Source organism: Lissotriton helveticus, chromosome 6 (assembly GCF_964261635.1).
Source record: "Lissotriton helveticus chromosome 6, aLisHel1.1, whole genome shotgun sequence".
Taxonomy (NCBI): domain Eukaryota; kingdom Metazoa; phylum Chordata; class Amphibia; order Caudata; family Salamandridae; genus Lissotriton; species Lissotriton helveticus.
In genome coordinates, this window is record NC_136067.1 from 1,390,894,549 (window position 1) to 1,390,918,389 (window position 23,841).

A 23,841-nucleotide genomic window follows, 5' to 3' on the forward strand; every position below is an offset into this window, starting at 1 on the left:
GTGCAAATAAACGATGGATTTAGGCCCAGATCCTTGTACTGGGGTGAATGTATGACATTGTTCTACATTCTGTACATCAACTGTGTTTTTTGCAATTTCACCCGAGTGTGCTGGGGATGCTCAGACGTGAGTCCCAGGCTCTCCACACCACTGGAGTCAAGCTATCCAGGCTGATGAAGGCTGATAGCCAGAAACCGGTCCTTGGATGCTTGATTCCGGTATGGGAAAGACATGGCTTGGTAGTTCGGACTGGACTGTTCCCATGAGGCACAGGGTCAGAGCTGATTTCCATATAGCCAGTGTCTAACCCAGGGTGGTGTGGAGTGCAAAAAAACGATGGATTTAGGCCCAGATCCTTGTACTGGGGTGAATGTATGACATTGTTCTACATTCTGTCCATCAACTGTGTTTTTTGCAATTTCACCCCGAGTGTGCTGGGGATGCTCAGACGTGAGTCCCAGGCTCTCCACACCACTGGAGTCAAGCTATCCAGGCTGATGAAGGCTGATAGCCAGAAACCGGTCCTTGGATGCTTGATTCCGGTCTGGGAAAGACATGGCTTGGTAGTTCGGACTGGACTGTTCCCATGAGGCACAGGGTCAGAGGTGATTTGCATATAGCCAGTGTCTAACCCAGGGTGGTGTGGAGTGCAAAAAAACGATGGATTTAGGCCCAGATCCTTGTACTGGGGTGAATGTATGACATTGTTCTACATTCTGTACATCAACTGTGTTTTTTGCAATTTCACCCGAGTGTGCTGGGGATGCTCAGACGTGAGTCCCAGGCTCTCCACACCACTGGAGTCAAGCTATCCAGGCTGATGAAGGCTGATAGCCAGAAACCGGTCCTTGGATGCTTGATTCCGGTCTGGGAAAGACATGGCTTGGTAGTTCGGACTGGACTGTTCCCATGAGGCACAGGGTCAGAGGTGATTTGCATATAGCCAGTGTCTAACCCAGGGTGGTGTGGAGTGCAAAAAAACGATGGATTTAGGCCCAGATCCTTGTACTGGGGTGAATGTATGACATTGTTCTACATTCTGTACATCAACTGTGTTTTTTGCAATTTCACCCGAGTGTGCTGGGGATGCTCAGACGTGAGTCCCAGGCTCTCCACACCACTGGAGTGAAGCTATCCAGGCTGATGAAGGCTGATAGCCAGAAACCGGTCCTTGGATGCTTGATTGCGGTCTGGGAAAGACATGGCTTGGTAGTTCGGACTGGACTGTTCCCATGAGGCACAGGGTCAGAGCTGATTTCCATATAGCCAGTGTCTAACCCAGGGTGGTGTGGAATGCAAAAAAACGATGGATTTAGGCCCAGATTGTTGTACTGGGGTGAATGTATGACATTGTTCTACATTCTGTCCATCAACTGTATTTTTTGCAATTTCACCCCGAGTGTGCTGGGGATGCTCAGACGTGAGTCCCAGGCTCTCCACACCACTGGAGTCAAGCTATCCAGGCTGATGAAGGCTGATAGCCAGAAACCGGTCCTTGGATGCTTGATTCCGGTCTGGGAAAGACATGGCTTGGTAGTTCGGACTGGACTGTTCCCATGAGGCACAGGGTCAGAGGTAATTTGCATATAGCCAGTGTCTAACCCAGGGTGGTGTGGAGTGCAAAAAAACGATGGATTTAGGCCCAGATCCTTGTACTGGGGTGAATGTATGACATTGTTCTACATTCTGTACATCAACTGTGTTTTTTGCAATTTCACCCGAGTGTGCTGGGGATGCTCAGACGTGAGTCCCAGGCTCTCCACACCACTGGAGTCAAGCTATCCAGGCTGATAAAGGCTGATAGCCAGAAACCGGTCCTTGGATGCTTGATTCCGGTATGGGAAAGACATGGCTTGGTAGTTCGGACTGGACTGTTCCCATGAGGCACAGGGTCAGAGCTGATTTCCATATAGCCAGTGTCTAACCCAGGGTGGTGTGGAGTGCAAAAAAACGATGGATTTAGGCCCAGATCCTTGTACTGGGGTGAATGTATGACATTGTTCTACATTCTGTCCATCAACTGTGTTTTTTGCAATTTCACCCCGAGTGTGCTGGGGATGCTCAGACGTGAGTCCCAGGCTCTCCACACCACTGGAGTCAAGCTATCCAGGCTGATGAAGGCTGATAGCCAGAAACCGGTCCTTGGATGCTTGATTCCGGTCTGGGAAAGACATGGCTTGGTAGTTCGGACTGAATTGTTCCCATGAGGCACAGGGTCAGAGCTGATTTGCATATAGCCAGTGTCTAACCCAGGGTGGTGTGGAGTGCAAAAAAACCGATGGATTTAGGCCCAGATCCTTGTACTGGGGTGAATGTATGACATTGTTCTACATTCTGTCCATCAACTGTGTTTTTTGCAATTTCACCCGAGTGTGCTGGGGATGCTCAGACGTGAGTCCAAGGCTCTCCACACCACTGGAGTCAAGCTATCCAGGCTGATGAAGGCTGATAGCCAGAAACCGGTCCTTGGATGCTTGATTCCGGTCTGGGAAAGACATGGCTTGGTAGTTCGGACTGGACTGTTCCCATGAGGCACAGGGTCAGAGGTAATTTGCATATAGCCAGTGTCTAACCCAGGGTGGTGTGGAGTGCAAATAAACGATGGATTTAGGCCCAGATCCTTGTACTGGGGTGAATGTATGACATTGTTCTACATTCTGTACATCAACTGTGTTTTTTGCAATTTCACCCGAGTGTGCTGGGGATGCTCAGACGTGAGTCCAAGGCTCTCCACACCACTGGAGTCAAGCTATCCAGGCTGATGAAGGCTGATAGCCAGAAACCGGTCCTTGGATGCTTGATTCCGGTATGGGAAAGACATGGCTTGGTAGTTCGGACTGCACTGTTCCCATGAGGCACAGGGTCAGAGCTGATTTCCATATAGCCAGTGTCTAACCCAGGGTGGTGTGGAGTGCAAAAAAACGATGGATTTAGGCCCAGATCCTTGTACTGGGGTGAATGTATGACATTGTTCTACATTCTGTCCATCAACTGTGTTTTTTGCAATTTCACCCCGAGTGTGCTGGGGATGCTCAGACGTGAGTCCCAGGCTCTCCACACCACTGGAGTCAAGCTATCCAGGCTGATGAAGGCTGATAGCCAGAAACCGGTCCTTGGATGCTTGATTCCGGTCTGGGAAAGACATGGCTTGGTAGTTCGGACTGGACTGTTCCCATGAGGCACAGGGTCAGAGCTGATTTGCATATAGCCAGTGTCTAACCCAGGGTGGTGTGGAGTGCAAAAAAAACGATGGATTTAGGCCCAGATCCTTGTACTGGGGTGAATGTATGACATTGTTCTACATTCTGTCCATCAACTGTGTTTTTTGCAATTTCACCCGAGTGTGCTGGGGATGCTCAGACGTGAGTCCCAGGCTCTCCACACCACTGGAGTCAAGCTATCCAGGCTGATGAAGGCTGATAGCCAGAAACCGGTCCTTGGATGCTTGATTCCGGTCTGGGAAAGACATGGCTTGGTAGTTCGGACTGGACTGTTCCCATGAGGCACAGGGTCAGAGGTGATTTGCATATAGCCAGTGTCTAACCCAGGGTGGTGTGGAGTGCAAAAAAACGATGGATTTAGGCCCAGATCCTTGTACTGGGGTGAATGTATGACATTGTTCTACATTCTGTACATCAACTGTGTTTTTTGCAATTTCACCCGAGTGTGCTGGGGATGCTCAGACGTGAGTCCCAGGCTCTCCACACCACTGGAGTCAAGCTATCCAGGCTGATGAAGGCTGATAGCCAGAAACCGGTCCTTGGATGCTTGATTCCGGTCTGGGAAAGACATGGCTTGGTAGTTCGGACTGGACTGTTCCCATGAGGCACAGGGTCAGAGGTGATTTGCATATAGCCAGTGTCTAACCCAGGGTGGTGTGGAGTGCAAAAAAACGATGGATTTAGGCCCAGATCCTTGTACTGGGGTGAATGTATGACATTGTTCTACATTCTGTACATCAACTGTGTTTTTTGCAATTTCACCCGAGTGTGCTGGGGATGCTCAGACGTGAGTCCCAGGCTCTCCACACCACTGGAGTGAAGCTATCCAGGCTGATGAAGGCTGATAGCCAGAAACCGGTCCTTGGATGCTTGATTCCGGTCTGGGAAAGACATGGCTTGGTAGTTCGGACTGGACTGTTCCCATGAGGCACAGGGTCAGAGCTGATTTCCATATAGCCAGTGTCTAACCCAGGGTGGTGTGGAGTGCAAAAAAACGATGGATTTAGGCCCAGATTGTGGTACTGGGGTGAATGTATGACATTGTTCTACATTCTGTCCATCAACTGTGTTTTTTGCAATTTCACCCCGAGTGTGCTGGGGATGCTCAGACGTGAGTCCCAGGCTCTCCACACCACTGGAGTCAAGCTATCCAGGCTGATGAAGGCTGATAGCCAGAAACCGGTCCTTGGATGCTTGATTCCGGTCTGGGAAAGACATGGCTTGGTAGTTCGGACTGGACTGTTCCCATGAGGCACAGGGTCAGAGGTAATTTGCATATAGCCAGTGTCTAACCCAGGGTGGTGTGGAGTGCAAAAAAACGATGGATTTAGGCCCAGATCCTTGTACTGGGGTGAATGTATGACATTGTTCTACATTCTGTACATCAACTGTGTTTTTTGCAATATCACCCGAGTGTGCTGGGGATGCTCAGACGTGAGTCCCAGGCTCTCCACACCACTGGAGTCAAGCTATCCAGGCTGATGAAGGCTGATAGCCAGAAACCGGTCCTTGGATGCTTGATTCCGGTATGGGAAAGACATGGCTTGGTAGTTCGGACTGGACTGTTCCCATGAGGCACAGGGTCAGAGCTGATTTCCATATAGCCAGTGTCTAACCCAGGGTGGTGTGGAGTGCAAAAAAACGATGGATTTAGGCCCAGATCCTTGTACTGGGGTGAATGTATGACATTGTTCTACATTCTGTCCATCAACTGTGTTTTTTGCAATTTCACCCCGAGTGTGCTGGGGATGCTCAGACGTGAGTCCCAGGCTCTCCACACCACTGGAGTCAAGCTATCCAGGCTGATGAAGGCTGATAGCCAGAAACCGGTCCTTGGATGCTTGATTCCGGTCTGGAAAAGACATGGCTTGGTAGTTCGGACTGAATTGTTCCCATGAGGCACAGGGTCAGAGCTGATTTGCATATAGCCAGTGTCTAACCCAGGGTGGTGTGGAGTGCAAAAAAACCGATGGATTTAGGCCCAGATCCTTGTACTGGGGTGAATGTATGACATTGTTCTACATTCTGTCCATCAACTGTGTTTTTTGCAATTTCACCCGAGTGTGCTGGGGATGCTCAGACGTGAGTCCAAGGCTCTCCACACCACTGGAGTCAAGCTATCCAGGCTGATGAAGGCTGATAGCCAGAAACCGGTACTTGGATGCTTGATTCCGGTCTGGGAAAGACATGGCTTGGTAGTTCGGACTGGACTGTTCCCATGAGGCACAGGGTCAGAGCTGATTTGTATATAGCCAGTGTCTAACCCAGGGTGGTGTGGAGTGCAAAAAAACGATGGATTTAGGCCCAGATCCTTGTACTGGGTGAATGTATGACATTGTTCTACATTCTGTCCATCAACTGTGTTTTTTGCTACAAATATCCATAACATAACATACCATAACATATTTTAACATTTCTTTTACCTTTTGAAAGCATTCTTTACAAACCAGCAGTTTGCAAAGCCAGTTGCTGAATAATTACTTTATAAAAGCAAGACGTATTAGCTTTGTTTATTAAATATGAGGCAGCAAATATGGCTAATACAACTAAGGGCCAGATGTAGATAATTCCTATTTACCGATTCATAAATACCGAATTTTACCGATTCGGTATTCATGAATTGGTAAATATGAAGGTGGGAGATGTAGGTAATTCTTAAATTTGAATTGCCGAATCGGTAATATTCGGTATTTACCGATTTGGTAAATACCGAATCGGTATTGCCCATTGATTCCTATGGGCCTTGAAGCCCATAGGAATCAATGGGCAATACCGATTCGGTATTTACCGAACCAGTAAATACCGAATCCTGCAAGGGTGCAGGGGGTGTCAGTTTGACACCCTCTAGCACCCCAAATACAGGCATGTGTGCCATGTGGCACACATACATGCCCTAAGGGCATGTCTGTGTGTCACATGGCACAGGTGTGCATGCACAGATGTGCATGCATACCTGAATTCGGTATTTTACCACCCAATAGGATTGGGTGGTAAAATACCGACTCATAAGGGCCTGTGGCACTCTCAGGAGTGTCACCTACATGTGGAATTACCGAATCGGTAAAGTTACCGATTCGGTATTTTTCAGAATCGGTAAATTTACAGAATCGGTAAATTTACCGATTCTGTAAAATGCTGGCCCCTACATGCAGAATCCTAAATACCGGTCAGTAAGGGCCGAAATCGGCCGTTACCGACCGGTATTTCCTCTCCTACATCTGGCCCTAAATTGTGCCAGATGCTGGCTGTGCTGAGTTAGTCTGTCTATGTTTACCCTTGACCCTTTCAGGTAGGTTGCTCCCCCTCTGCACAGCACTGCCTGTGCCCGTTCTCTCCCTCACTGCCCCGTGTCTCTCTGCCCGGTTTCCCTTCTGCTCCCCTCGCTGCCCCCGTGTCTCCCTGCCCGGTTTTTCCTTCTGCTCCCCTCGCGGCCCCCATGTCTCTCTGCCCATTTTTGCCTTCTGTTGCCTAGCTGCCCCTGCATTTCTGTGACCTTTGTGTCTCTGTGCCACTCATTTCCCACTGGTTTTTGTGACCTTTTCTGTCCTTTCTTGGGACCTTTCTGCCTCTGTGCCACTCATTTCTTCCCGTTTTTTGTGACCTTTTCTGCCCTTTCTTGGGACCTTTTTGCCTCTGTGCCACTCGTTTCCCCCCGTTTTTTGTGACCTTTTTCTATCCTTTCTTGTGACCTTTTGTGCATCTGTGCCACTCGTTTCCCCCCATTTTTGTGACCTCTTCTGCCCTTTCTTGTGACCTTTGCGCCCTCTGTGCCACTCGTTTCCCCCCATTTTTTGTGACCTTTTCTGCCCTTCTTGGGACCTTTCTGCCTCTGTGCCACTCGTTTCCCCCCATTTTTTGCGACCTTTTCTGCCCTTTCTTGTGACCTTTGTGCATCTGTGCCACTCCTTTCCCCCCGTTTTTTGTGACCTTTTTCTATCCTTTCTTGTGACCTTTTGTGCATCTGTGCCAGTCGTTTCCCCCCAGTTTTTGTGACCTCTTCTGCTCTTTCTTGTGACCTTTGTTCCTCTGTGCCACTCATTTCCCCCCGTTTTTTGTGACTTTTTCTGCCCTTTCTTGGGACCTTTCTGCCTCTGTGCCACTCGTTTCCCCCCATTTTTTGTGACCTCTTCTGCTCTTTCTTGTGACCTTTGTGCATCTGTGCCACTCGTTTCCCCCTTTTTTTTGTGACCATTCTACCCTTTCTTGTGACCTTTTTGCCCTCTGTGCCACTCATTTCCCCCCATTTTTTGTGACCTTTTCTGCCCTTTCTTGGGACCTTTCTGCCTTTGTGCCACTCGTTTCCCCCCGTTTTTTGTGACCTTTTCTGCCCTTTTTTTGGGATCTTTCTGCCTCTGTGCCACTCATTTCCCCACATATTTTGTGACCATATCTGCCCTTTCCTGGGACCTTTCTGCCTCTGTGCCACTCGTTTCCCCCTTAATTGTTGTGCCCTTTTGCCTTCTGTTTTCTTCGTCATCCCTCGCCCCTGCTTCCCCGCCCCCCTGACTGCCCATTCGCTACCCCCACCTCCTGCCTCCCAGCTGCTCCTCCATCCCACCTCCCCATATAGGCCGGCCGCTGCACAGTGAGGAGAGCGACCCTTGACCCTTCCAGGTAGGTCGCTCCCCTCCGCACAGCACCGCCTGTGCCCGTTCTCTCCCTCGCTGCCCCATGTCTCTCTGCCTGGTTTCCCTTCTGCACCCCTCGCTGCCCCCGTGTCTCTCTGCCCAGTTTTTCCTTCTGCTCCCCCCGCGGCCTCTGTGTCTCTCTGCCCGTTTTTGCCTTCTGTTGCTTAGCTGCCCCTGCATTTCTGTGAACTTTCTGCCTTCTGTGCCAATCGCTTCCCCCTGTTTTTTGTGACATTTCTGCCCTTTCTTGTGACCTTTTGCCCTCTGTGCCACTCGTTTCCCCTGTTTTCTGCGACCTTTTTGCCCTTCATGTGACCTTTTTGTCTTCTGTTCCACTTGTTTCCCCCTGTATTCTTGTGACCTTTTTGCCCTTTTTGTGACCTTTCTGCCCTCTGTGCCACTCGTTTCCCCCTCAATTGTTGTGCCCTTTTGCCTTCAGTTTCCTTCGTTGCCCCTCACCGCCCCCGCAACTGCGTCCCCTGTGGCTCTGCCCCCTGACTGCCCATCCCTGTGGCTCCACCCCCTGACTGCCCATTCGCTGCCCCCGCCTCCCGCCTCCTATCTGCTCCTCACTCCCACCTCCCCACACATGCCGGGCGCTGCGTGGTCGCGCCACTGGTGCACGGCAAGCCTGTCTGCGCCTGCTCGCGCCTGGACCTCGCCCAGCGTAAGAACCCCTGGCCCCCTGATCGATAACCTCGCCAACCTCAGACTGAGACAACTTGTCACAACGCCCACCCACTCCACCGGCCACACGCTCGACCCCGTCTTCTCCTCAAGCCCGCACGTCTCCGTCAGCCACACCACCGAACTCCTCTGGACCGACCACCGCTGCATCCACTTCACCTTCCAGAAACCCTCCACACACCACCGCACCCAACAGATCCCCCGCCGCTGCTGGAGCAAAATCACCGAAGACCAACTACATGCAAACCTTGCTCTCCGCCCACCCCCCGAACCCTCCAACACCGACGTCACTGCCCACAACCTCAGACGCTGGATCGAGGACTGCGCCAACACCCTCGCCCTGCTGAAGAAACCCCCCACAGAGACACCAGCAAGAGGGCCAGCTGGTTCACACCAGAACTCCTAAATTCCAAGCAAGCCTGCCGGAAACTAGAGAAGAAATGGCACAGTGAACAAACTCCGGACTGCCACGCAGCACACAAGGACGCCGTCCGCAACCACCACCACCTCATCAGGGCTGCCAAGAAGACCTCCTTCAAAGACCGCCTCGACAACAAAGCACACAACAGCAAGGAGCTCTTCAAAATCGGGAAGGAACTCTCCAACACCAACGACATCCCGCCGTCGCAAGCCCTATGCGACTCCCTCGCCACCTTCTTCCACCACAAAATAGCAGACATCCACGACAGCTTCAACACCCAGACAGCCCCAGCAGACAGCAACACAACAGACCCTCCGCACACCATCAACCACATCCCCTTGCTCGCCTGGACCAGCATGAGTGTCGATGACACCATCAAGACCATGAGCACAATCCACTCCGGCTCACCGTCAGACTCATTCCCGCACCACATCTTCAACAAAACAAGTAGCTCCATCGCACCCCACCTACGCAAAGTCATCAATCTCTCCCTTGAGACCGCGACCTTCCCAGAGAGCTGGAAACATGCCGAGATCAACGCCCTACTCAAAAAACCCAAGGCACACCCAAGAGACCTCAAGAACTTCTGACCCATCTCTCTGCTCCCCTTCCCGGCCAAGGTCATCGAGAAAATCGTTAACAGACAGCTAACCCGATACCTCAAAGAGAACACAATCCTGGACCGTTCCCAGTCAGGGTTCAGCAGCAACAACAGCACCTAGACCGCCCTCATCGCCGCCACCGACGACATCAGGACCCTGATAGACAACGGGGAGACTGCAGCGCTCATCCTCCTAAACCTCTCCGCCGCCTTCGACACCGTCTGCCACCACATACTATGCGCACGCCTCCATGCCGCAGGGATCCGAGACAAGGCTCTGGAATGGACCATCTCCTTCCTCACCGGCAGAACCCAGAGCGTCCGCCTCGCCCCGTTCCGTTCCGAAGCCTCCGAGATCATCTGGGGTGTACCTCAATGATCCTCCCTCAGCCCGACACTGTTCAAAATTTCCATGGCCCCGCTCACATACGTCGCCTGACAGCACAACCTCAACATAATCTCCTACGCCGATGACACTCAACTGATTCTCTCCCTCACCAAGGACCCCATCACCGCCAAAGCCAACCTCCATGAAGGAATGAAGGCCGTTGCCGACTGGATGAAGATCAGCCGTCTGAAGCTGAACTCGGACAAGACGGAGTTCCTCATCCTTGGCTCCAAACCGTCAGCCTGGGATGACTCATGGTGGCCCACGGCACTGGAGGCAGCCCCGACCCCCACCAATCACGTACGCAACCTGGGAATCATCCTCGACTCAACGCTCTTAATGACCAAGCAAGTCAATGCCGTCTCCTTCTCCTGCTTCAACACCCTCCGCATGCTCTGCAAGATCTACAGATGGATCCTGACAGACACAAGAAAGACAGTCACCCAGGCACTTGTCAGCAGGAGACTCGACTACGGAAACGCCCTCTACGCGGGAGCCCCAACCAAGCTCATCAATCGACTACAACGCATCCAAAACGCCTCGGCACGACTGATCCTCGATGTACCACGACATGGCCACATCACCCCTACCTGAGAAACCTACACTGGCTCCCGTCAAGAAGAGGATATCCTTCAAGCTCTTCATCCATGCACACAAGGCACTCCACAAGACCAGACCAGCCTACCTCAACTAACGGCTCTCCTTCTACACCCCCAACCGCCAGCTCCGCTCCGCCGACCTCTCACTCGCCACCGTCCCACGCATCCGAAGAACAACCACCGGCGGGAGATCCTTCTCCCACCTCGCCGCCAAGACATGGAACACCCTCCCACTGAGCCTACGACAGACCCAAGACCTGCTGACCTTCAGGAGGATACTAAGGACCTGGCTGTTCGATCAGTAGCGGCCCCTACCTCCCCCCCCCAGCGCCTTGAGACCCTTGCGGGTATGTAGTGCGTTTAACAAATGACTGATTGATTGATTATCTTTAAAAAAAGAAAATATATTTATCATTTTCAAATAAAGTACAGTTTGTTGCTGTTGACACGATTTACAGTATAAACATAAAGCAAGCATTTACATGTGGCATAGGGGTAGCACTCTTCTCCATGGAAACAGAAACAGGCATCTCTGAAAAATCATTGTTAGGGTTGCAACTCCAATCTTCACATATACATCTCGTAACTATATCAGGTATTGTACTTTGTCAGTGCATGCCTGGGTCTCACAATCTGCTTAAGGGGATAAAACTTCCGGCTTTAGTACAGCTGTGGCCTTGCTATCGCAGCATGCATGGGCCCCAATTCCCTTATCTAATATCTTCACCTCCCCCATCCCATTCCTGTTCTTCTGGTTGCTGGACATTCGTATCATTCTGGGTTTCTGCTCTACTGTGTAGGTAAGTCTTAAATGGTCTCCTTGTGTCACGTGGTCTGCTACGAATTGGCATCAACGGTACAAAAGGGGATGGTGATGGACAGAGCATCTGAATCAATCAAACACTCACACCCAGTCAAAAGATCAGGGTTTAATCCATCACCGTTCTTTAGCCCACTCTGCCACCCCAGTTCAGACATGGCTATATGCAAATCAGTCTGACCCTGTGCTTCATGGGAACAGTCCAGCCCAAACTGCCAAGCCATGTCTTCCCTGGACCGGAAACAAGCTTCCAATTGGCATCAAGGCATTAAATGTGTCTGCATTGGTATTACAATAGGGCATATCTGCGTATCATTCCGGGATCATCAGAACCGAGCCTCTCATCCAGTGCATCGCAACTCGTCTGTTTGCCAGCAGCAGACCTGTTGCCACTAACCTTCTGTGTTGTTTTGGTACGTCGCAGTCTAGACCCAGTAAGGCTAGCATTGGAGAGTCTGGAACTGGTTGCCTCACAATCCTCAGGAGCTCATTTGCCACTTTTAACCAGAATGCGTGTATCTCAGGACAGGACCAAGCAAGATGGCCAAACCCAGCATTCTCAGCACCGCATCTTACACATTTCTCATCACCTCGCAGGCTGTATCTCTTTTGAGATATTTAAAGTGCACCAGGCGATGTCTGCCATTTTGCGATATGCTCTTAGTGATTGAGCACCAGCATGCCCATTGCTTGTCTGTTTTTATTACGCCCAAGTCCTCCTGCCATTCCCGCTGCGCCTTTCTATTTGGTGGATAATCACTATGTTGCATAAGTTTACATAGTGTTGAAATCCCGCAGGCCGTGCAGGTTGCATGGAGAAAATATGTCAGTTTTTTTTTTCAGGCAGTTCTGCTCTGTCTGCACCCAACAGCGCCCACAGTGACTGGCATGCTCTATGGCACTTATATCTGGTGATCAGTGTTGCCTCAGGTATAGAGTCTTGGACCACTTCCCAAGTTATCAGGGTTCCATCTTTGAAGAAGTCTCCCATGTTGTGTATTTTTACCCTTTGCAGTGTCCACGTTATTGCCCTATCTCCACTTACGGGAAACCATGTGCACCACTCTATTGGGAGCTTTGGCGAATACAGTAGCGGAATCCGCCTTTCATCCGCCGTTTTCTTAAGTAGGTAATGCGTAGTGCCAACAGGGTCAATTATGCGGAATTTACGCCGTGTTATGCTTAGCAGGTAGCATGGGAGCGATAACGGGTCAGCTACTTCCCTCTCCCAGTACAAATGTGGGAGAAGTGGCAGCCTGTGAATCCAATAATATGCATGCATGATCTGCGATGCCCTATAGTATATTACAAGGTCTGGTGCATCCACCCCACCCATCATATAAGGGAGGGATTAATGTTCCCCATCCTCCGCATGGTTATTTACCAGCCCAGACCAAGCGAGTCATAAGTGTGTGCAAAGTGCAAAATACGGTTTTTGATAATAGTATTGGTATAATGACAAACAGGAAAATAAATCTGGGGAGGACAATCATTTTCATCAGAATTATTCAGCCCATCAATGAGAGAGGTAACCGTATCCAACTCTCTATCACCTCTGTCAAAAGCTGCACTGCTTTCCCATAATTCCCTCTTATTACCACGTCAGAATAGGTATGTATCTGAATCCCTAGGTATCGCACCGGTTCATTGGTCTACACTAAGGGGAATTCTGTTTGTATAGGCCAGGTGGATGCTGTAAGCGGATATATCAATCATTTCTCCTAATTTGCTCTCAATCCTGGAGTTTGTTCTATCTATGTAGTACATATTTTTTTAAACTTTAAAAAAATGTTAAACTTAGTCCTAAGGGCTCCTCTTCATTTTGCTTAACCCATTCACTGCAGCGCAAATTTACCCACTGTGCCGGCAGATTTTACACATGCGAAAATGGGACCGCCCCCAGCCGTCCGACGCACACGCCCACTGTGACGTCAGACAGCCGGGGGCCGTCCGACTCAAGGGGACGCTTTAATCAGGCCCCATAAAAAAGTGTGACATGCCTGAAATAGATAAAACACCTGGTGGAGGTATTTTGTTAAAATGGTTTAGGCAAGAGTACTAAACTTGAAGCAGCCGTGCACTGCACATAGCCACACAAACAAATGACAGCCACCTTCCGTTGTACTAGCACAATTTGTACACTATATATGTCATTTTAGAAGGTACTATACCCAACCTTTTGGCTGTCATTCCACTTACTGGATCTGGCAAATATCAGGCACAATAGTTTAACCAAAAGTGTTCTTCAAAAAGCATAAATAATTTTCATCAACTTCCTCTGTTATTCAAATACTTTGTCAGTAAGTGTATGTACAGTGTACAGCTAGGGTGGGCAACATTACACAAGATGAAGTCACACACCAAATTGAATCTGCTTCACAAATCACATGTAGACAGCAACTATCTATTTTATTTTTCAACAAGGTCCTTAACATTATTTCTAATTTTACAGTATGCACTTGGCAGTCTTATGTTTATTATCCAAAAAGAATATTGGCAACAGTGCTAGTTATCTGTGTAGCGTGGTTTTTCAAGAAGCAGACTAGTTTTGGGAGAAAAGGCTCTGTTGCCTGGAAAAGAAAAAGATACACATTCAAAAATATACATTTCAGTTGGGGGTTAAAGAAAAATCGAAAACATTTTTACATTAATAGGTAACTTGAACCCTTAACATAAGCTAATCATGACCAAACAGCAATAGTGATTCTTAAACTGCATTGAACAATTACATTATCTACGTTTCAATACATACAGGTATTATAACTAATGTGGCTTTCAGTACACCTCCTGTACAAGTAAAAAACAGGATAAGCGTTCACATTTGTCCTGAATTCTTATGATTGTTATGAGGTGCTCAGTTGCACAATAACTCAGGACCAAAGTTTACACTATTAAAGTGTATTAAAGTGTAGACCCTGCACAGCCGAGCTCCCCATGCTTTTGGGCTCCTTGCCAAGTTTCCCAGATCCATGCATAACTAACTGCAATGTTGGGAGTTTTTGACTTTCCACTCTGGGATTTGTAGTTTTTGTTTATTCACATAAAACCAGGAGTTAACTTCCCAGAAGTCAAAGACTAAACTCAGGATTAGCTAGTCAAGCCTGAACCAAGGATTCTTGGGAGTTACAAGGAAATAGCAGGGTGATAAGGGCCTGAAAGGTTTGGGATGGGCGGAGATACCCGATCTCATGATTCAGCAGCTTACTTTTCTAATCTCAGAAAGTGCTAAGGACTCAGTGCCATGCCACAGAAATTCGCACTAGTGAAAACTGATTCCACACAATTTTTCTCTTTGTGAAGATCATATGTTCTCACTACTTTTTAAATGGAAATTATCACAGTATGTTTGAAACAAAGCCATTTTGCTCCATAGTTTATTACAGGAGTATCAAAGATAGTGTAAAAATAGGTAAAAAAAAAAAAGTAAATTATGGATTAAGATTAGTTGAACTTTCTCTGGTGCTTTTTAAATGATGTATAAACAATACTGTAAAATAAGGTCTCATGACCCATCTGTAATACGTACACAAACCTCAACATGCCCTGCAAAGTCAATAAATCTGTCTATCATGTGGAAAGATGGGAAAGAAGAGGAAGAAGTGGGCGCTAGAAGGTGAGAACTGATGTAAAGATAGGCTAAACACACAGGGCTTGGAAGGCTGGATGAGATGTTAATGGGGGTAACAGGATTGTCATGGAGCCATTTTAGTTTAGTCAATAGACACATCAGTTCTGTAGGGGGGAGGGGCAGGTAGTAGAAGATGAGGATGGATATTGGACACCCATTTTGAAGGACAACAACAAACCATGCATGTGGGGGTCAAATGAATACTCAACCATATGGCTCACACCCCTCCACTGATATTCCCTGTTGCTTAAATGGCTCACCCCTCCATTGTCATTCCCTGTTGCTTAAATGGCTCACACCCCTCCACTGATATTCCCTGTTGCTTACCCTTTCTCTCTCAGAAACGTAACAGATCTGGTTTAGAAGTATAGGGCTGCTCCTCTGAAACATTCCAGATGTGCCATGCCACAGTGAGTGCTGTAAAGACACAAAAAAGAGTATGAGGGAAACCCTCAGTGAAAGTATTGTGCCCCTGTCAATAAGCATATTGCCCACCCCAAAAATCACTTTCTTTTCTCTAGTCACCCTGGTTTGCTCTGAATAAGCTGCAGAAGAATTGTAAGCTCCCGCAGACTCTCTGTTACCATGTTGTTTCCAGAACCCACTTTAGATTGTATGTAGTGAAGTAAACCTGTTGGTTTTCTAGCACATAAGCATTCCTATGACTGCTTAATTGGGTAGGCAAAAGGAACAAATGATAGACGGAATGCTGAACAATGCAAACATTCACCCCCAGTCACAAAGATCTGTGTTAAATCGATCGTTATTTTGCTCAGCACGCCAGCCCAGCATGGACCCAGCCTTGTGGGTAGGCCAGTAGTTGGAAATTAAAGGGATGGAAGATACCATTGCGGGACAAGCTGTCACCTACCAATTACATGCTCAAACTGAAACTTATACCACTCTAGGCACTAATGAACCACAGTAGAATGGTATTCTTCCTTACAGGCAATGAAAGCTCCACTCTAAAGCAATTGCATTTTTCTTCGGTGTTTAGTGGTTACACCTCTTTTCATTGATTTTTCACCTTGATCAATGAAATGATCATTCTGATGCAAGAGCGATATTACCTTACATAATTCATATACAATCACACTAACAAGGAAAATTAAGACTCATTCAGTAACAGGGGGCTCATTAATGAAACACCCTATGCAACAAAATATGACGGAGCAAGCAGACAACCCTTACCATTATTTAAAATGAATAAGTAATTCATTTTTCCATTACAATAAATCTGAATTCTGCTTAAAACATGGAACAGAAACTGCACCAGTGAATATCTGGGTCAGCTTGTGAGATTCAGCTAAGGCTTCCTAAGCAAGATGATGCTTTTCAACCACTCTGTCTCATCTTCCTACACTATCACCGGTCTGTTGGACATATCATTGACCACTCCGCTCCAGTTGTTTGAAATCTCCCACCCTGCAAGGTCTCATGAAGAGTACTGCATCATCCTTCATACTGACCTAAAAGACACAGCCTTACCTTCCACTCCTAAGATGATGACATGTAGATTTACTTGCAGGTCACAGGAAGCAACTCATGAATGTGACAGAAGACCTCAAAGCAATACAGATGTGGATGACTCTGAGCAGCCTGACACTCTCTGGCTCCAAAACAGAAATCCTGGTGCTGAGACACCACATCTCCCTTACAAAATACTGTCACTCTGGTTCCCACCCTTCTTTGAAGCCATTGTTTCATAAAAACCAACGTCAGGGTCATAGTCTTTGTATAGCCACAAACCCCAGACTGACAGAAGCAGTGGTCAATACCACTTTCTGCTAAATATAGCTCCTCAAAATAATCTTGCCCCTCATCCCCAAAAATACCACCCCTGGAGGTAGAAACATCAGTAAATGTGACTACAGCAATTTCCTGTACATCACTCCCCCTGCCAAACCAAAGCACTATGAAAAACTGAAAGTAGCAGTTCAACGTTCACCACTCACACTTTTTTCACATACAAAAGCATAGACCAATCCCGCCTCAATAAAATAGTCTCACTTTGCCTAACCTTCAACTGCCTTTAAGGTTCAACACCCTTATACCTACAGATTAAAATCATGCACCACTAGCTTACCATCTAAGATTCAAACCAATCAACCTTTTAGTGGTTACCGGAACCAATTGTACAAAACACTTCAGAGTCACTGGCTTTCAATTTTTCAATATCCTCCGCCCACACACTAATAATACTACTAGTAAAATGACCTACAGGAATCAAAACTAACCTCGATCAAATAATTGCTTGCACAACCACTTATCAATACAATTAAAAACAATAGGAATGTCATGCAATAACAGTGATCCCTATGCAACATGTGTCTTGCGGAAGCCCAGAAACAGTTGACATGAAGTGAGTGCTTAACTAAACAAATAAACATAAAAGTTTGTCAAGAATCATGGTGTCAGAATTAAGTGGATATCTAGGGCTAGCTGGATGAGACGACATCGGTCTGAGTTAGATAAAATAAGAATGTAGGGTCAGATTTATCAAGGCTTTGTGTTGGTGCAAAGTCACTAAAAGAGATGAGCACCGGTGCAAAGTCTTGATAAAGTTTTCAATTTTCAGTGAAAACGTTTATTTGTGAGGAAGATTGACTTAGAATATTGCAAAGTAGCTGTTTGTGTTACTTTGCATTACTTTGCGTCAAGGGGTGTTCTATGGGTGGTACAGGGGTGTTCCCATGTAATTACCCAAATAATTTAACACAGAGCCCCATCTACTAACAGAGGTAGACAGGGGATTACACTCAAAAAATACGCCTCCATGAGAAAGGCACAAAGTAGGAGAAATCATTTTTTCTCCAAACTGTACGATCATTGCATGTGTATAAAGAACATGTACAAAGTGTCAAAGTTTAAAAGTAAGTCTAAGCAAAGTATTTTGTACTGGAGGGTTATCATTTCGGTACAAAACCTTCTGGTACAAAAGTTTCTGCATGGTGCTAGGCAACCTTAAGGAGAACAAGAACTTGGGAAAATAGCAGCAGTGCACTATCTTTGTAGATGTGACACTAGCCAGCTCTCTCCCTTCCACACAACACACCACAGTAACTTTGCTTGTCGCACTGCGCTGCCAGAAAAGTAGATTTTCCCCTTAGAGCTTAATGGCATTTTCAGAATGAGAAAGTAATAGTTTAGGGATCTGATCATTTGGGGGGAGGGTATAAAAGTTTGCAGAAGATTTAAAGACAATTCACTGATAGACAATTTTAACAGCAGGTACTGGGTGGGGAAAAAGGAAACACTCACACATGGGCCTGTCCACTGATCACTTACCCTCTGCCTTCCTGAAGTGTGATTTATAAGGCGACACACCAATGCGATGCTGCTCTCTTGTTTTCCATCTGAGGTGCGTAAGTCTGGCAACTGTGAAGATTCCGAAAAAAGAATCAGGCAAGATAACTCCCAAAAGCCACAACAGAGCTGTTTATTTTTACCTGCCTGTAGTTCTTCTATTGTCATGTAATTGACTTTCGAAATAACGACCCACAGATATATCAGGACCCAAACAAATTTTTGCAAATATCAGAGAGGAATGAATAATTACGTAGAAAAACGGAATTCAGTTTGGTAAAGATGTTTTCTGTGCATAGGGCTGATGCTTTAATGCATGGCAAGAAAGCTTTAGAATACCCATCTATCGAATAAAGCCTGAAAATGGCGTTTTTGAAGTGTCTGGGGAGTGGTCAAGCAAAATATGTCTTTGCTATTTGTAGGGAAAACTCAGACACTGTTTTCTTCTGGGCAGAGAACCATAAAGAAGATGCAGGAGTTAAGATGAAAAGACACAAAAGAGGTGATTCATGACCATTTGCAATCATGGCATAAAGATGAAGCACCCTAGTGGGCTAGGAGGGATTGAGATGACATCAATGTGGCAACTATAGTAGGATAAGATTGGCCAAGGATTTGGAATCTGATCTGGGTGCCTAAAACTGGCTTCTTTGATCACTCTATGGTTACCCTTATGGAAAACAGATGAGATGAGGGATAAAGGGGTTTTAGAATATCCAGTGGTGAAATATTGTAAAAAAATATTGATCTTGGACATTCCATTACAGCTAGCATGGAAACATTTAAAAAACAAGCTAATTCCCTATCCACTGATTACCTCTCACGTACTCTTTGACTTTCACTATCATAAGGTACAAGGCTTGTGGGGTCAGATGAGCGACCATTTTGTTTTGCAAATCGCAAAATGCAACGTTTTACGACTCGCAAAAGGGAATGTGCAACAGTGTCTGTGACACTATTTACGATTTTCAAATTGGTCGCAATGTACCTGCCTCATTAATATTCAAGAGGCAGGTCGCAAGTTGTGACCCATTGGGAATGGCCTGCAAACACAGGGATGGTGGCCTGTTGGGGACAGCGGACAGCAGACACCAGTGTCTGTGTTTGATTTTTCAATAAAGCAACTCTTTTTTCCAAATTCAGTCCATTTGGGAGTGGCTTACCACCTACTTGAAGTAGGCTGTAAACTGCAAATGTTTTGTAACCACAAATGCGGTTGCAAAACAATGATACATACCATTCTGACTCGCTATTAGGAGGGGACACCCTTGGCATGTCCCTTCCTAATAGCAACTTGCAAACACTGTTTTGCGAGTCACCGACTTGCAAAATAGCATTTGTACATACCACCGCCCTTTTTTGCGGTCACAAATTTTGCCGATTCCACGTTTGCGACCGCTAAAAACGGTCATACATATGGCCCCGGGTCTATTCCACTTCAAATGTGGCAGGGATGGGTTCTTGCTGTGAAGATACCAAAAAAAAGCATTAGGTAAGATTCAGTTCGAGGGCAATCTCCTCTATCCACACACATACATTCTCTCTCATTCCACAATGAAAGACATTTTGCTTTTTACTGGTGTGCAGCCTACAGGTGATTGTATAAGTGGGAAGACGGCTTAGGTTTAAGTCTGACCACTTTGTGAGATGACCGATGATTACTTCTAGCAAATCTGGCACAGTGCCTAAAAAATTGTTTCAGGTAACGTGTAGCCCAATTAATTTATTTTAGTGTGAACAGGTTAAAAATGGAAATACATTGTTGGTATGCCGGAAGAAACATTTTAGGGGAAGGTAACATGAGTAATGAGTAACCATGTATCCAGACATAAAGGAAAAGACAAAGAAGGGTGTTCCGGGTCAGCGATAATCATGCAGCAAGGCAAAAAGCCTCAGTTACACTGCAGCTGAAGAACTGGTGCAGATAAGAAATTTGGTCTGGGGCTACATGGCCCAGCAGCAAAAGATGTCCAGCTACCCAACCCCTCAATATCACTTCAACCAGGTAAGGTGCTCCCTTCTTTGCCCAGTGTTCATCATGCACTGATTTTGTGCAGCCTTCTCCTACTTTACCACCACAACTTCTACTAAGCTCTGATTTCTCCACCCAGATGTCTCCATACAATTGGGTTCCCACTTCATCGCAGCCTACCCATGCCCCTGCTCACTGCCACAATCAACCTCAGACTTACTTATCCCACACATGGCACTAGCCTCTTCATCCATTCATATGCATGTACTTTCATCTAACCACCTATCCATGGACTCAGTTACTCTACAACCATCCAAGCACTAATTCTTCAATTTAGTCACCTTTTATGTTTAATGATCAGCAGTCAAACTTTAATCTGCAGTTGTTTTTAAACATAGAGGGACAGCTCCCTCTTCTGTCCCTGTTTTAAACCCACTGACTTCACTGATGTGCACACCCCTTGGTGCCCCTACATTCTCAGAGTATTTAAGGCTTATGTACGCTGAGTATGTAACAGAGGCACCGAAGGGAAGGTACCACAGTGAATTTGGTATTTGGTAGTGCTATTTCTTGGAGAAAAATGCATCCTCACATCCATTTTTGGTTGCGAGGGTGCATTTAGCACTAAGAAAATAGCAGCAAATGCACACTCCGCTCCATCGCTGAATTCCCTGGAATTTTAATGTAATCCCACAGAATTACATGGAATCAAATTCGACCGTTCTGCCTACCCCATATAGAACTACCTGACTGCAAGATTTGGCTTTGCAACTTCTCCAGCAGGAAGACTGGCAGGCCCAGCAGAGGGTGTTATACTTAGCTAACTTGTAAGGTATAAAGGCAATGACTAGGAAAAGATGGAAATTACAAAGAAAAAAATAGGATTTTTTTAGCTGATGTACTTGTCTTTTTCCCTTTAGCTTTATCATTACCTCTGGTACAAAAACAAGGATCTAGAGTAAAGAAGTATTGATCCATGTTTTAGAAGACATCTGACTATTTTCGGAGACGAAAACCAGTGATTACGTGTAGGAAATGTGGCAGAGTCTAAAAAAATATTTTGAGTAATGTGCCGCCTAATTAATTTGTTTAGTGTGAATAGATTTAGAATAGAAAATAGACTGATGGTATGTGAGTAGCCCACTGAGCCAGAAATAAAGGTTAGGACAAGGAAAGGGTTCGTGGGCAACGAGAATCATGCTGTGAAGAAGAAAAGCCTAGCTCTTTGGAGGACGTAGGTAACATTAACATATTGAAGGCAAGTGAGAAAGAGGGGTGGTGAGGGTGTACTATGGAGATTTTTCCTCTACTGATATGTGCATTAATTCACTTAAAATGTTCTTCCTTTGAACGTGCATGGACAGTAAGACACCCATGTGGTGCACTGCAGTTGTAAAGTTTTCATTTCAGCCCACAGAAACATTTGCATGCTCCCACTAATTTCAAACCTCTTCAGTCATCCACAGCACTCTGCCTAAGTCAAAAGGTGATTATAAATGCTTCAGTACCATCAATATTGTTTTGAGGAAATCATAAGTGATAGCAGACAAAAGCCTTAACCTCTTAGCTACTAGGTCTTCCCCGCTGCCCCCCCCTGTTATAAGCCTTTTTTTGGCTATTTTGGGTAACCCACGCTTAGGCCCCTGTAACGGTTTGTCAACATAAGATATCCACGCCAAATTTGCGTCCTTTTCTTCCAACATCATTGGAATTTTAAAGATACTCAGGGTTTGTGGATTCCCCTGGAGGGGTCCCAGATATTTGCCATAATACAGCAAAGTAAATTTCTTTTTTTGTGTGGAAAAGTGGGTAAAAGTGCTGCAGAAGAAAGCATCATTTTTTTTCCCTGCAAAAGGTATCAACAAACAGTTTGTGATACTGAAATCTTCACCATGCAAGTTTTAGGGACAGACAGACTTTTGTCAGAAAACCCATATGTTTTACACAGTTTTGGCATTTTACTGGGACAAAGCCTATTTTTGCTACTTTTTGTGCACCAACCTCCTTCCAGTTAGTGGTAAAAATAGGTATGAAAGCAATAGTGGATCCTGGAAAACTATGCATTTCCGAAGTAGATACATTTCTGAATTTAGCAAGGGGTCATTTGTGTAGATCCTTAAGTTTTTTTTTATAGAAACTAACAGTTGAAAATAAGACAAATTGAAAATGAGATGAAAAAAAACAACATTTTCACCTGTAACTTCTTCTATGTATTTCAGATTTGTTAAAGCAATATATCATTATATCCACTGGACCCTTTTGGTTGTGGGGATATATAGGACTTGTAGGTTCACCAAGAACCCAAGGAATCCTGAGCCAATAACTGAGCTGGGTCTTGCAATTGTTTTTCATAGCAATTCATTTGATAAAATATAAAGAGTCAAACATAGGTATCAAGGACACCTATGTATTTCCAAAATGGGAACAAAATATAGAGTTTAGAAGCATCAGCTATTTGCACATTTCCGAAATTGTGGGAACCCATACTAGCATGTGAATTATATGACATTTTTCAAAGTGACTTCTTTTTTACACATTGTCTTACATTTGAAAGGCAGAAATGCATAGAAAGTCAATAGGGAATATCAGTTGCTCTACAAATCTGTGTTTCTCTAAGTCTCCCAATACAAATGGTACCTCACTTTTGTGGGTGCCCATGTCAGGAAATGGGCCAAAACGCAACGTGGACACACCACATTTTTACAGTGAAAACTGACCCTTTTTTTTAAAGTGCCTAGCTGTGGATTTTGAACCCTAGCTCTGCTGGAACCAAGGGAAATCTAGCATACTTGTACAAATATAGAAACTAGACACCTAGAGGAATCAAGGAAGGGGTGACTCAGGCAGCTCTCACCAGGTTCTGTTACTCAGTATCCCTTGCAAACCACAAACTTTGAAAAGAAAAACACAATTTCATCACATTTCTGTGATGGAAAGTTTGGAATTTGCATGGATCCACAAAATTCCATGCACCCCAAATTCCCCAAAGTCTTCCGATAAAAATGGTACTTCACTCATGTTGGTAGGCCTAGTGCCCGCCACAGGAAACAGTCCAAAATGCAACATGGACACACATCACATTTTTAGAGTGAAAATTACCCTTTCTTTCAAAGTGCCTAGCTCTGAATTTTGAACCCTAGGCCTGCCGGCACCTTGGAATACCTAGCAAACCTATACATTTTTTAAAACTAGACACATAGGGGAACACAGGAGTGGGTGACTTTTGTGGCTGTCACCCATCTCTGTTACACAGAATCCCTTGAAAACCTCAAACTTTGTAAGAGAAAACATTTTACTCACATTTCTGTGATGGAAAGTTCTGGAATCTGCGTGGATCCACAAAATTAAACACTACATTTGTACAGTGAAAACTGACAATTTTTGGCAAAGTCCTTAACCCTGGATTGTGAACCTTAACTCTGATGGCACCTAGGGAAACATAGCAAACCTAAACATTTTTTAAAACTGGACCCCCAGGGGAATCCAGGATGGGTTACCTTTTGTTGCTCTCACCAGGTTGTGTCACCTAGAATCCCTTGCAAACCTCAAACTTTGTAAAAAAAAAAGAAA

At 46.0% G+C, this 23,841-nt stretch overlaps 1 protein-coding gene across 2 annotated transcripts in view; it reads right to left on the minus strand.

The window, feature by feature from the left end:
- Positions 1 to 13,793: 13,793 nt before the first annotated feature.
- LOC144761756 (uncharacterized) overlaps positions 13,794 to 23,841 on the minus strand; it is a 238,703-nt gene continuing 228,655 nt past the window's right edge. For both annotated transcript variants that reach the window (XM_078647008.1, XM_078647009.1), the window contains 3 exons: positions 18,282 to 18,371; positions 15,321 to 15,410; positions 13,794 to 13,935 (listed from right to left, as the gene is read on the minus strand). In XM_078647008.1, coding sequence (XP_078503134.1) covers positions 13,843 to 13,935; positions 15,321 to 15,410; positions 18,282 to 18,371 — 273 coding nt within the window. In that variant the 3' untranslated portion in view covers positions 13,794 to 13,842. The remainder of the gene's footprint in view (positions 13,936 to 15,320; positions 15,411 to 18,281; positions 18,372 to 23,841) is intronic.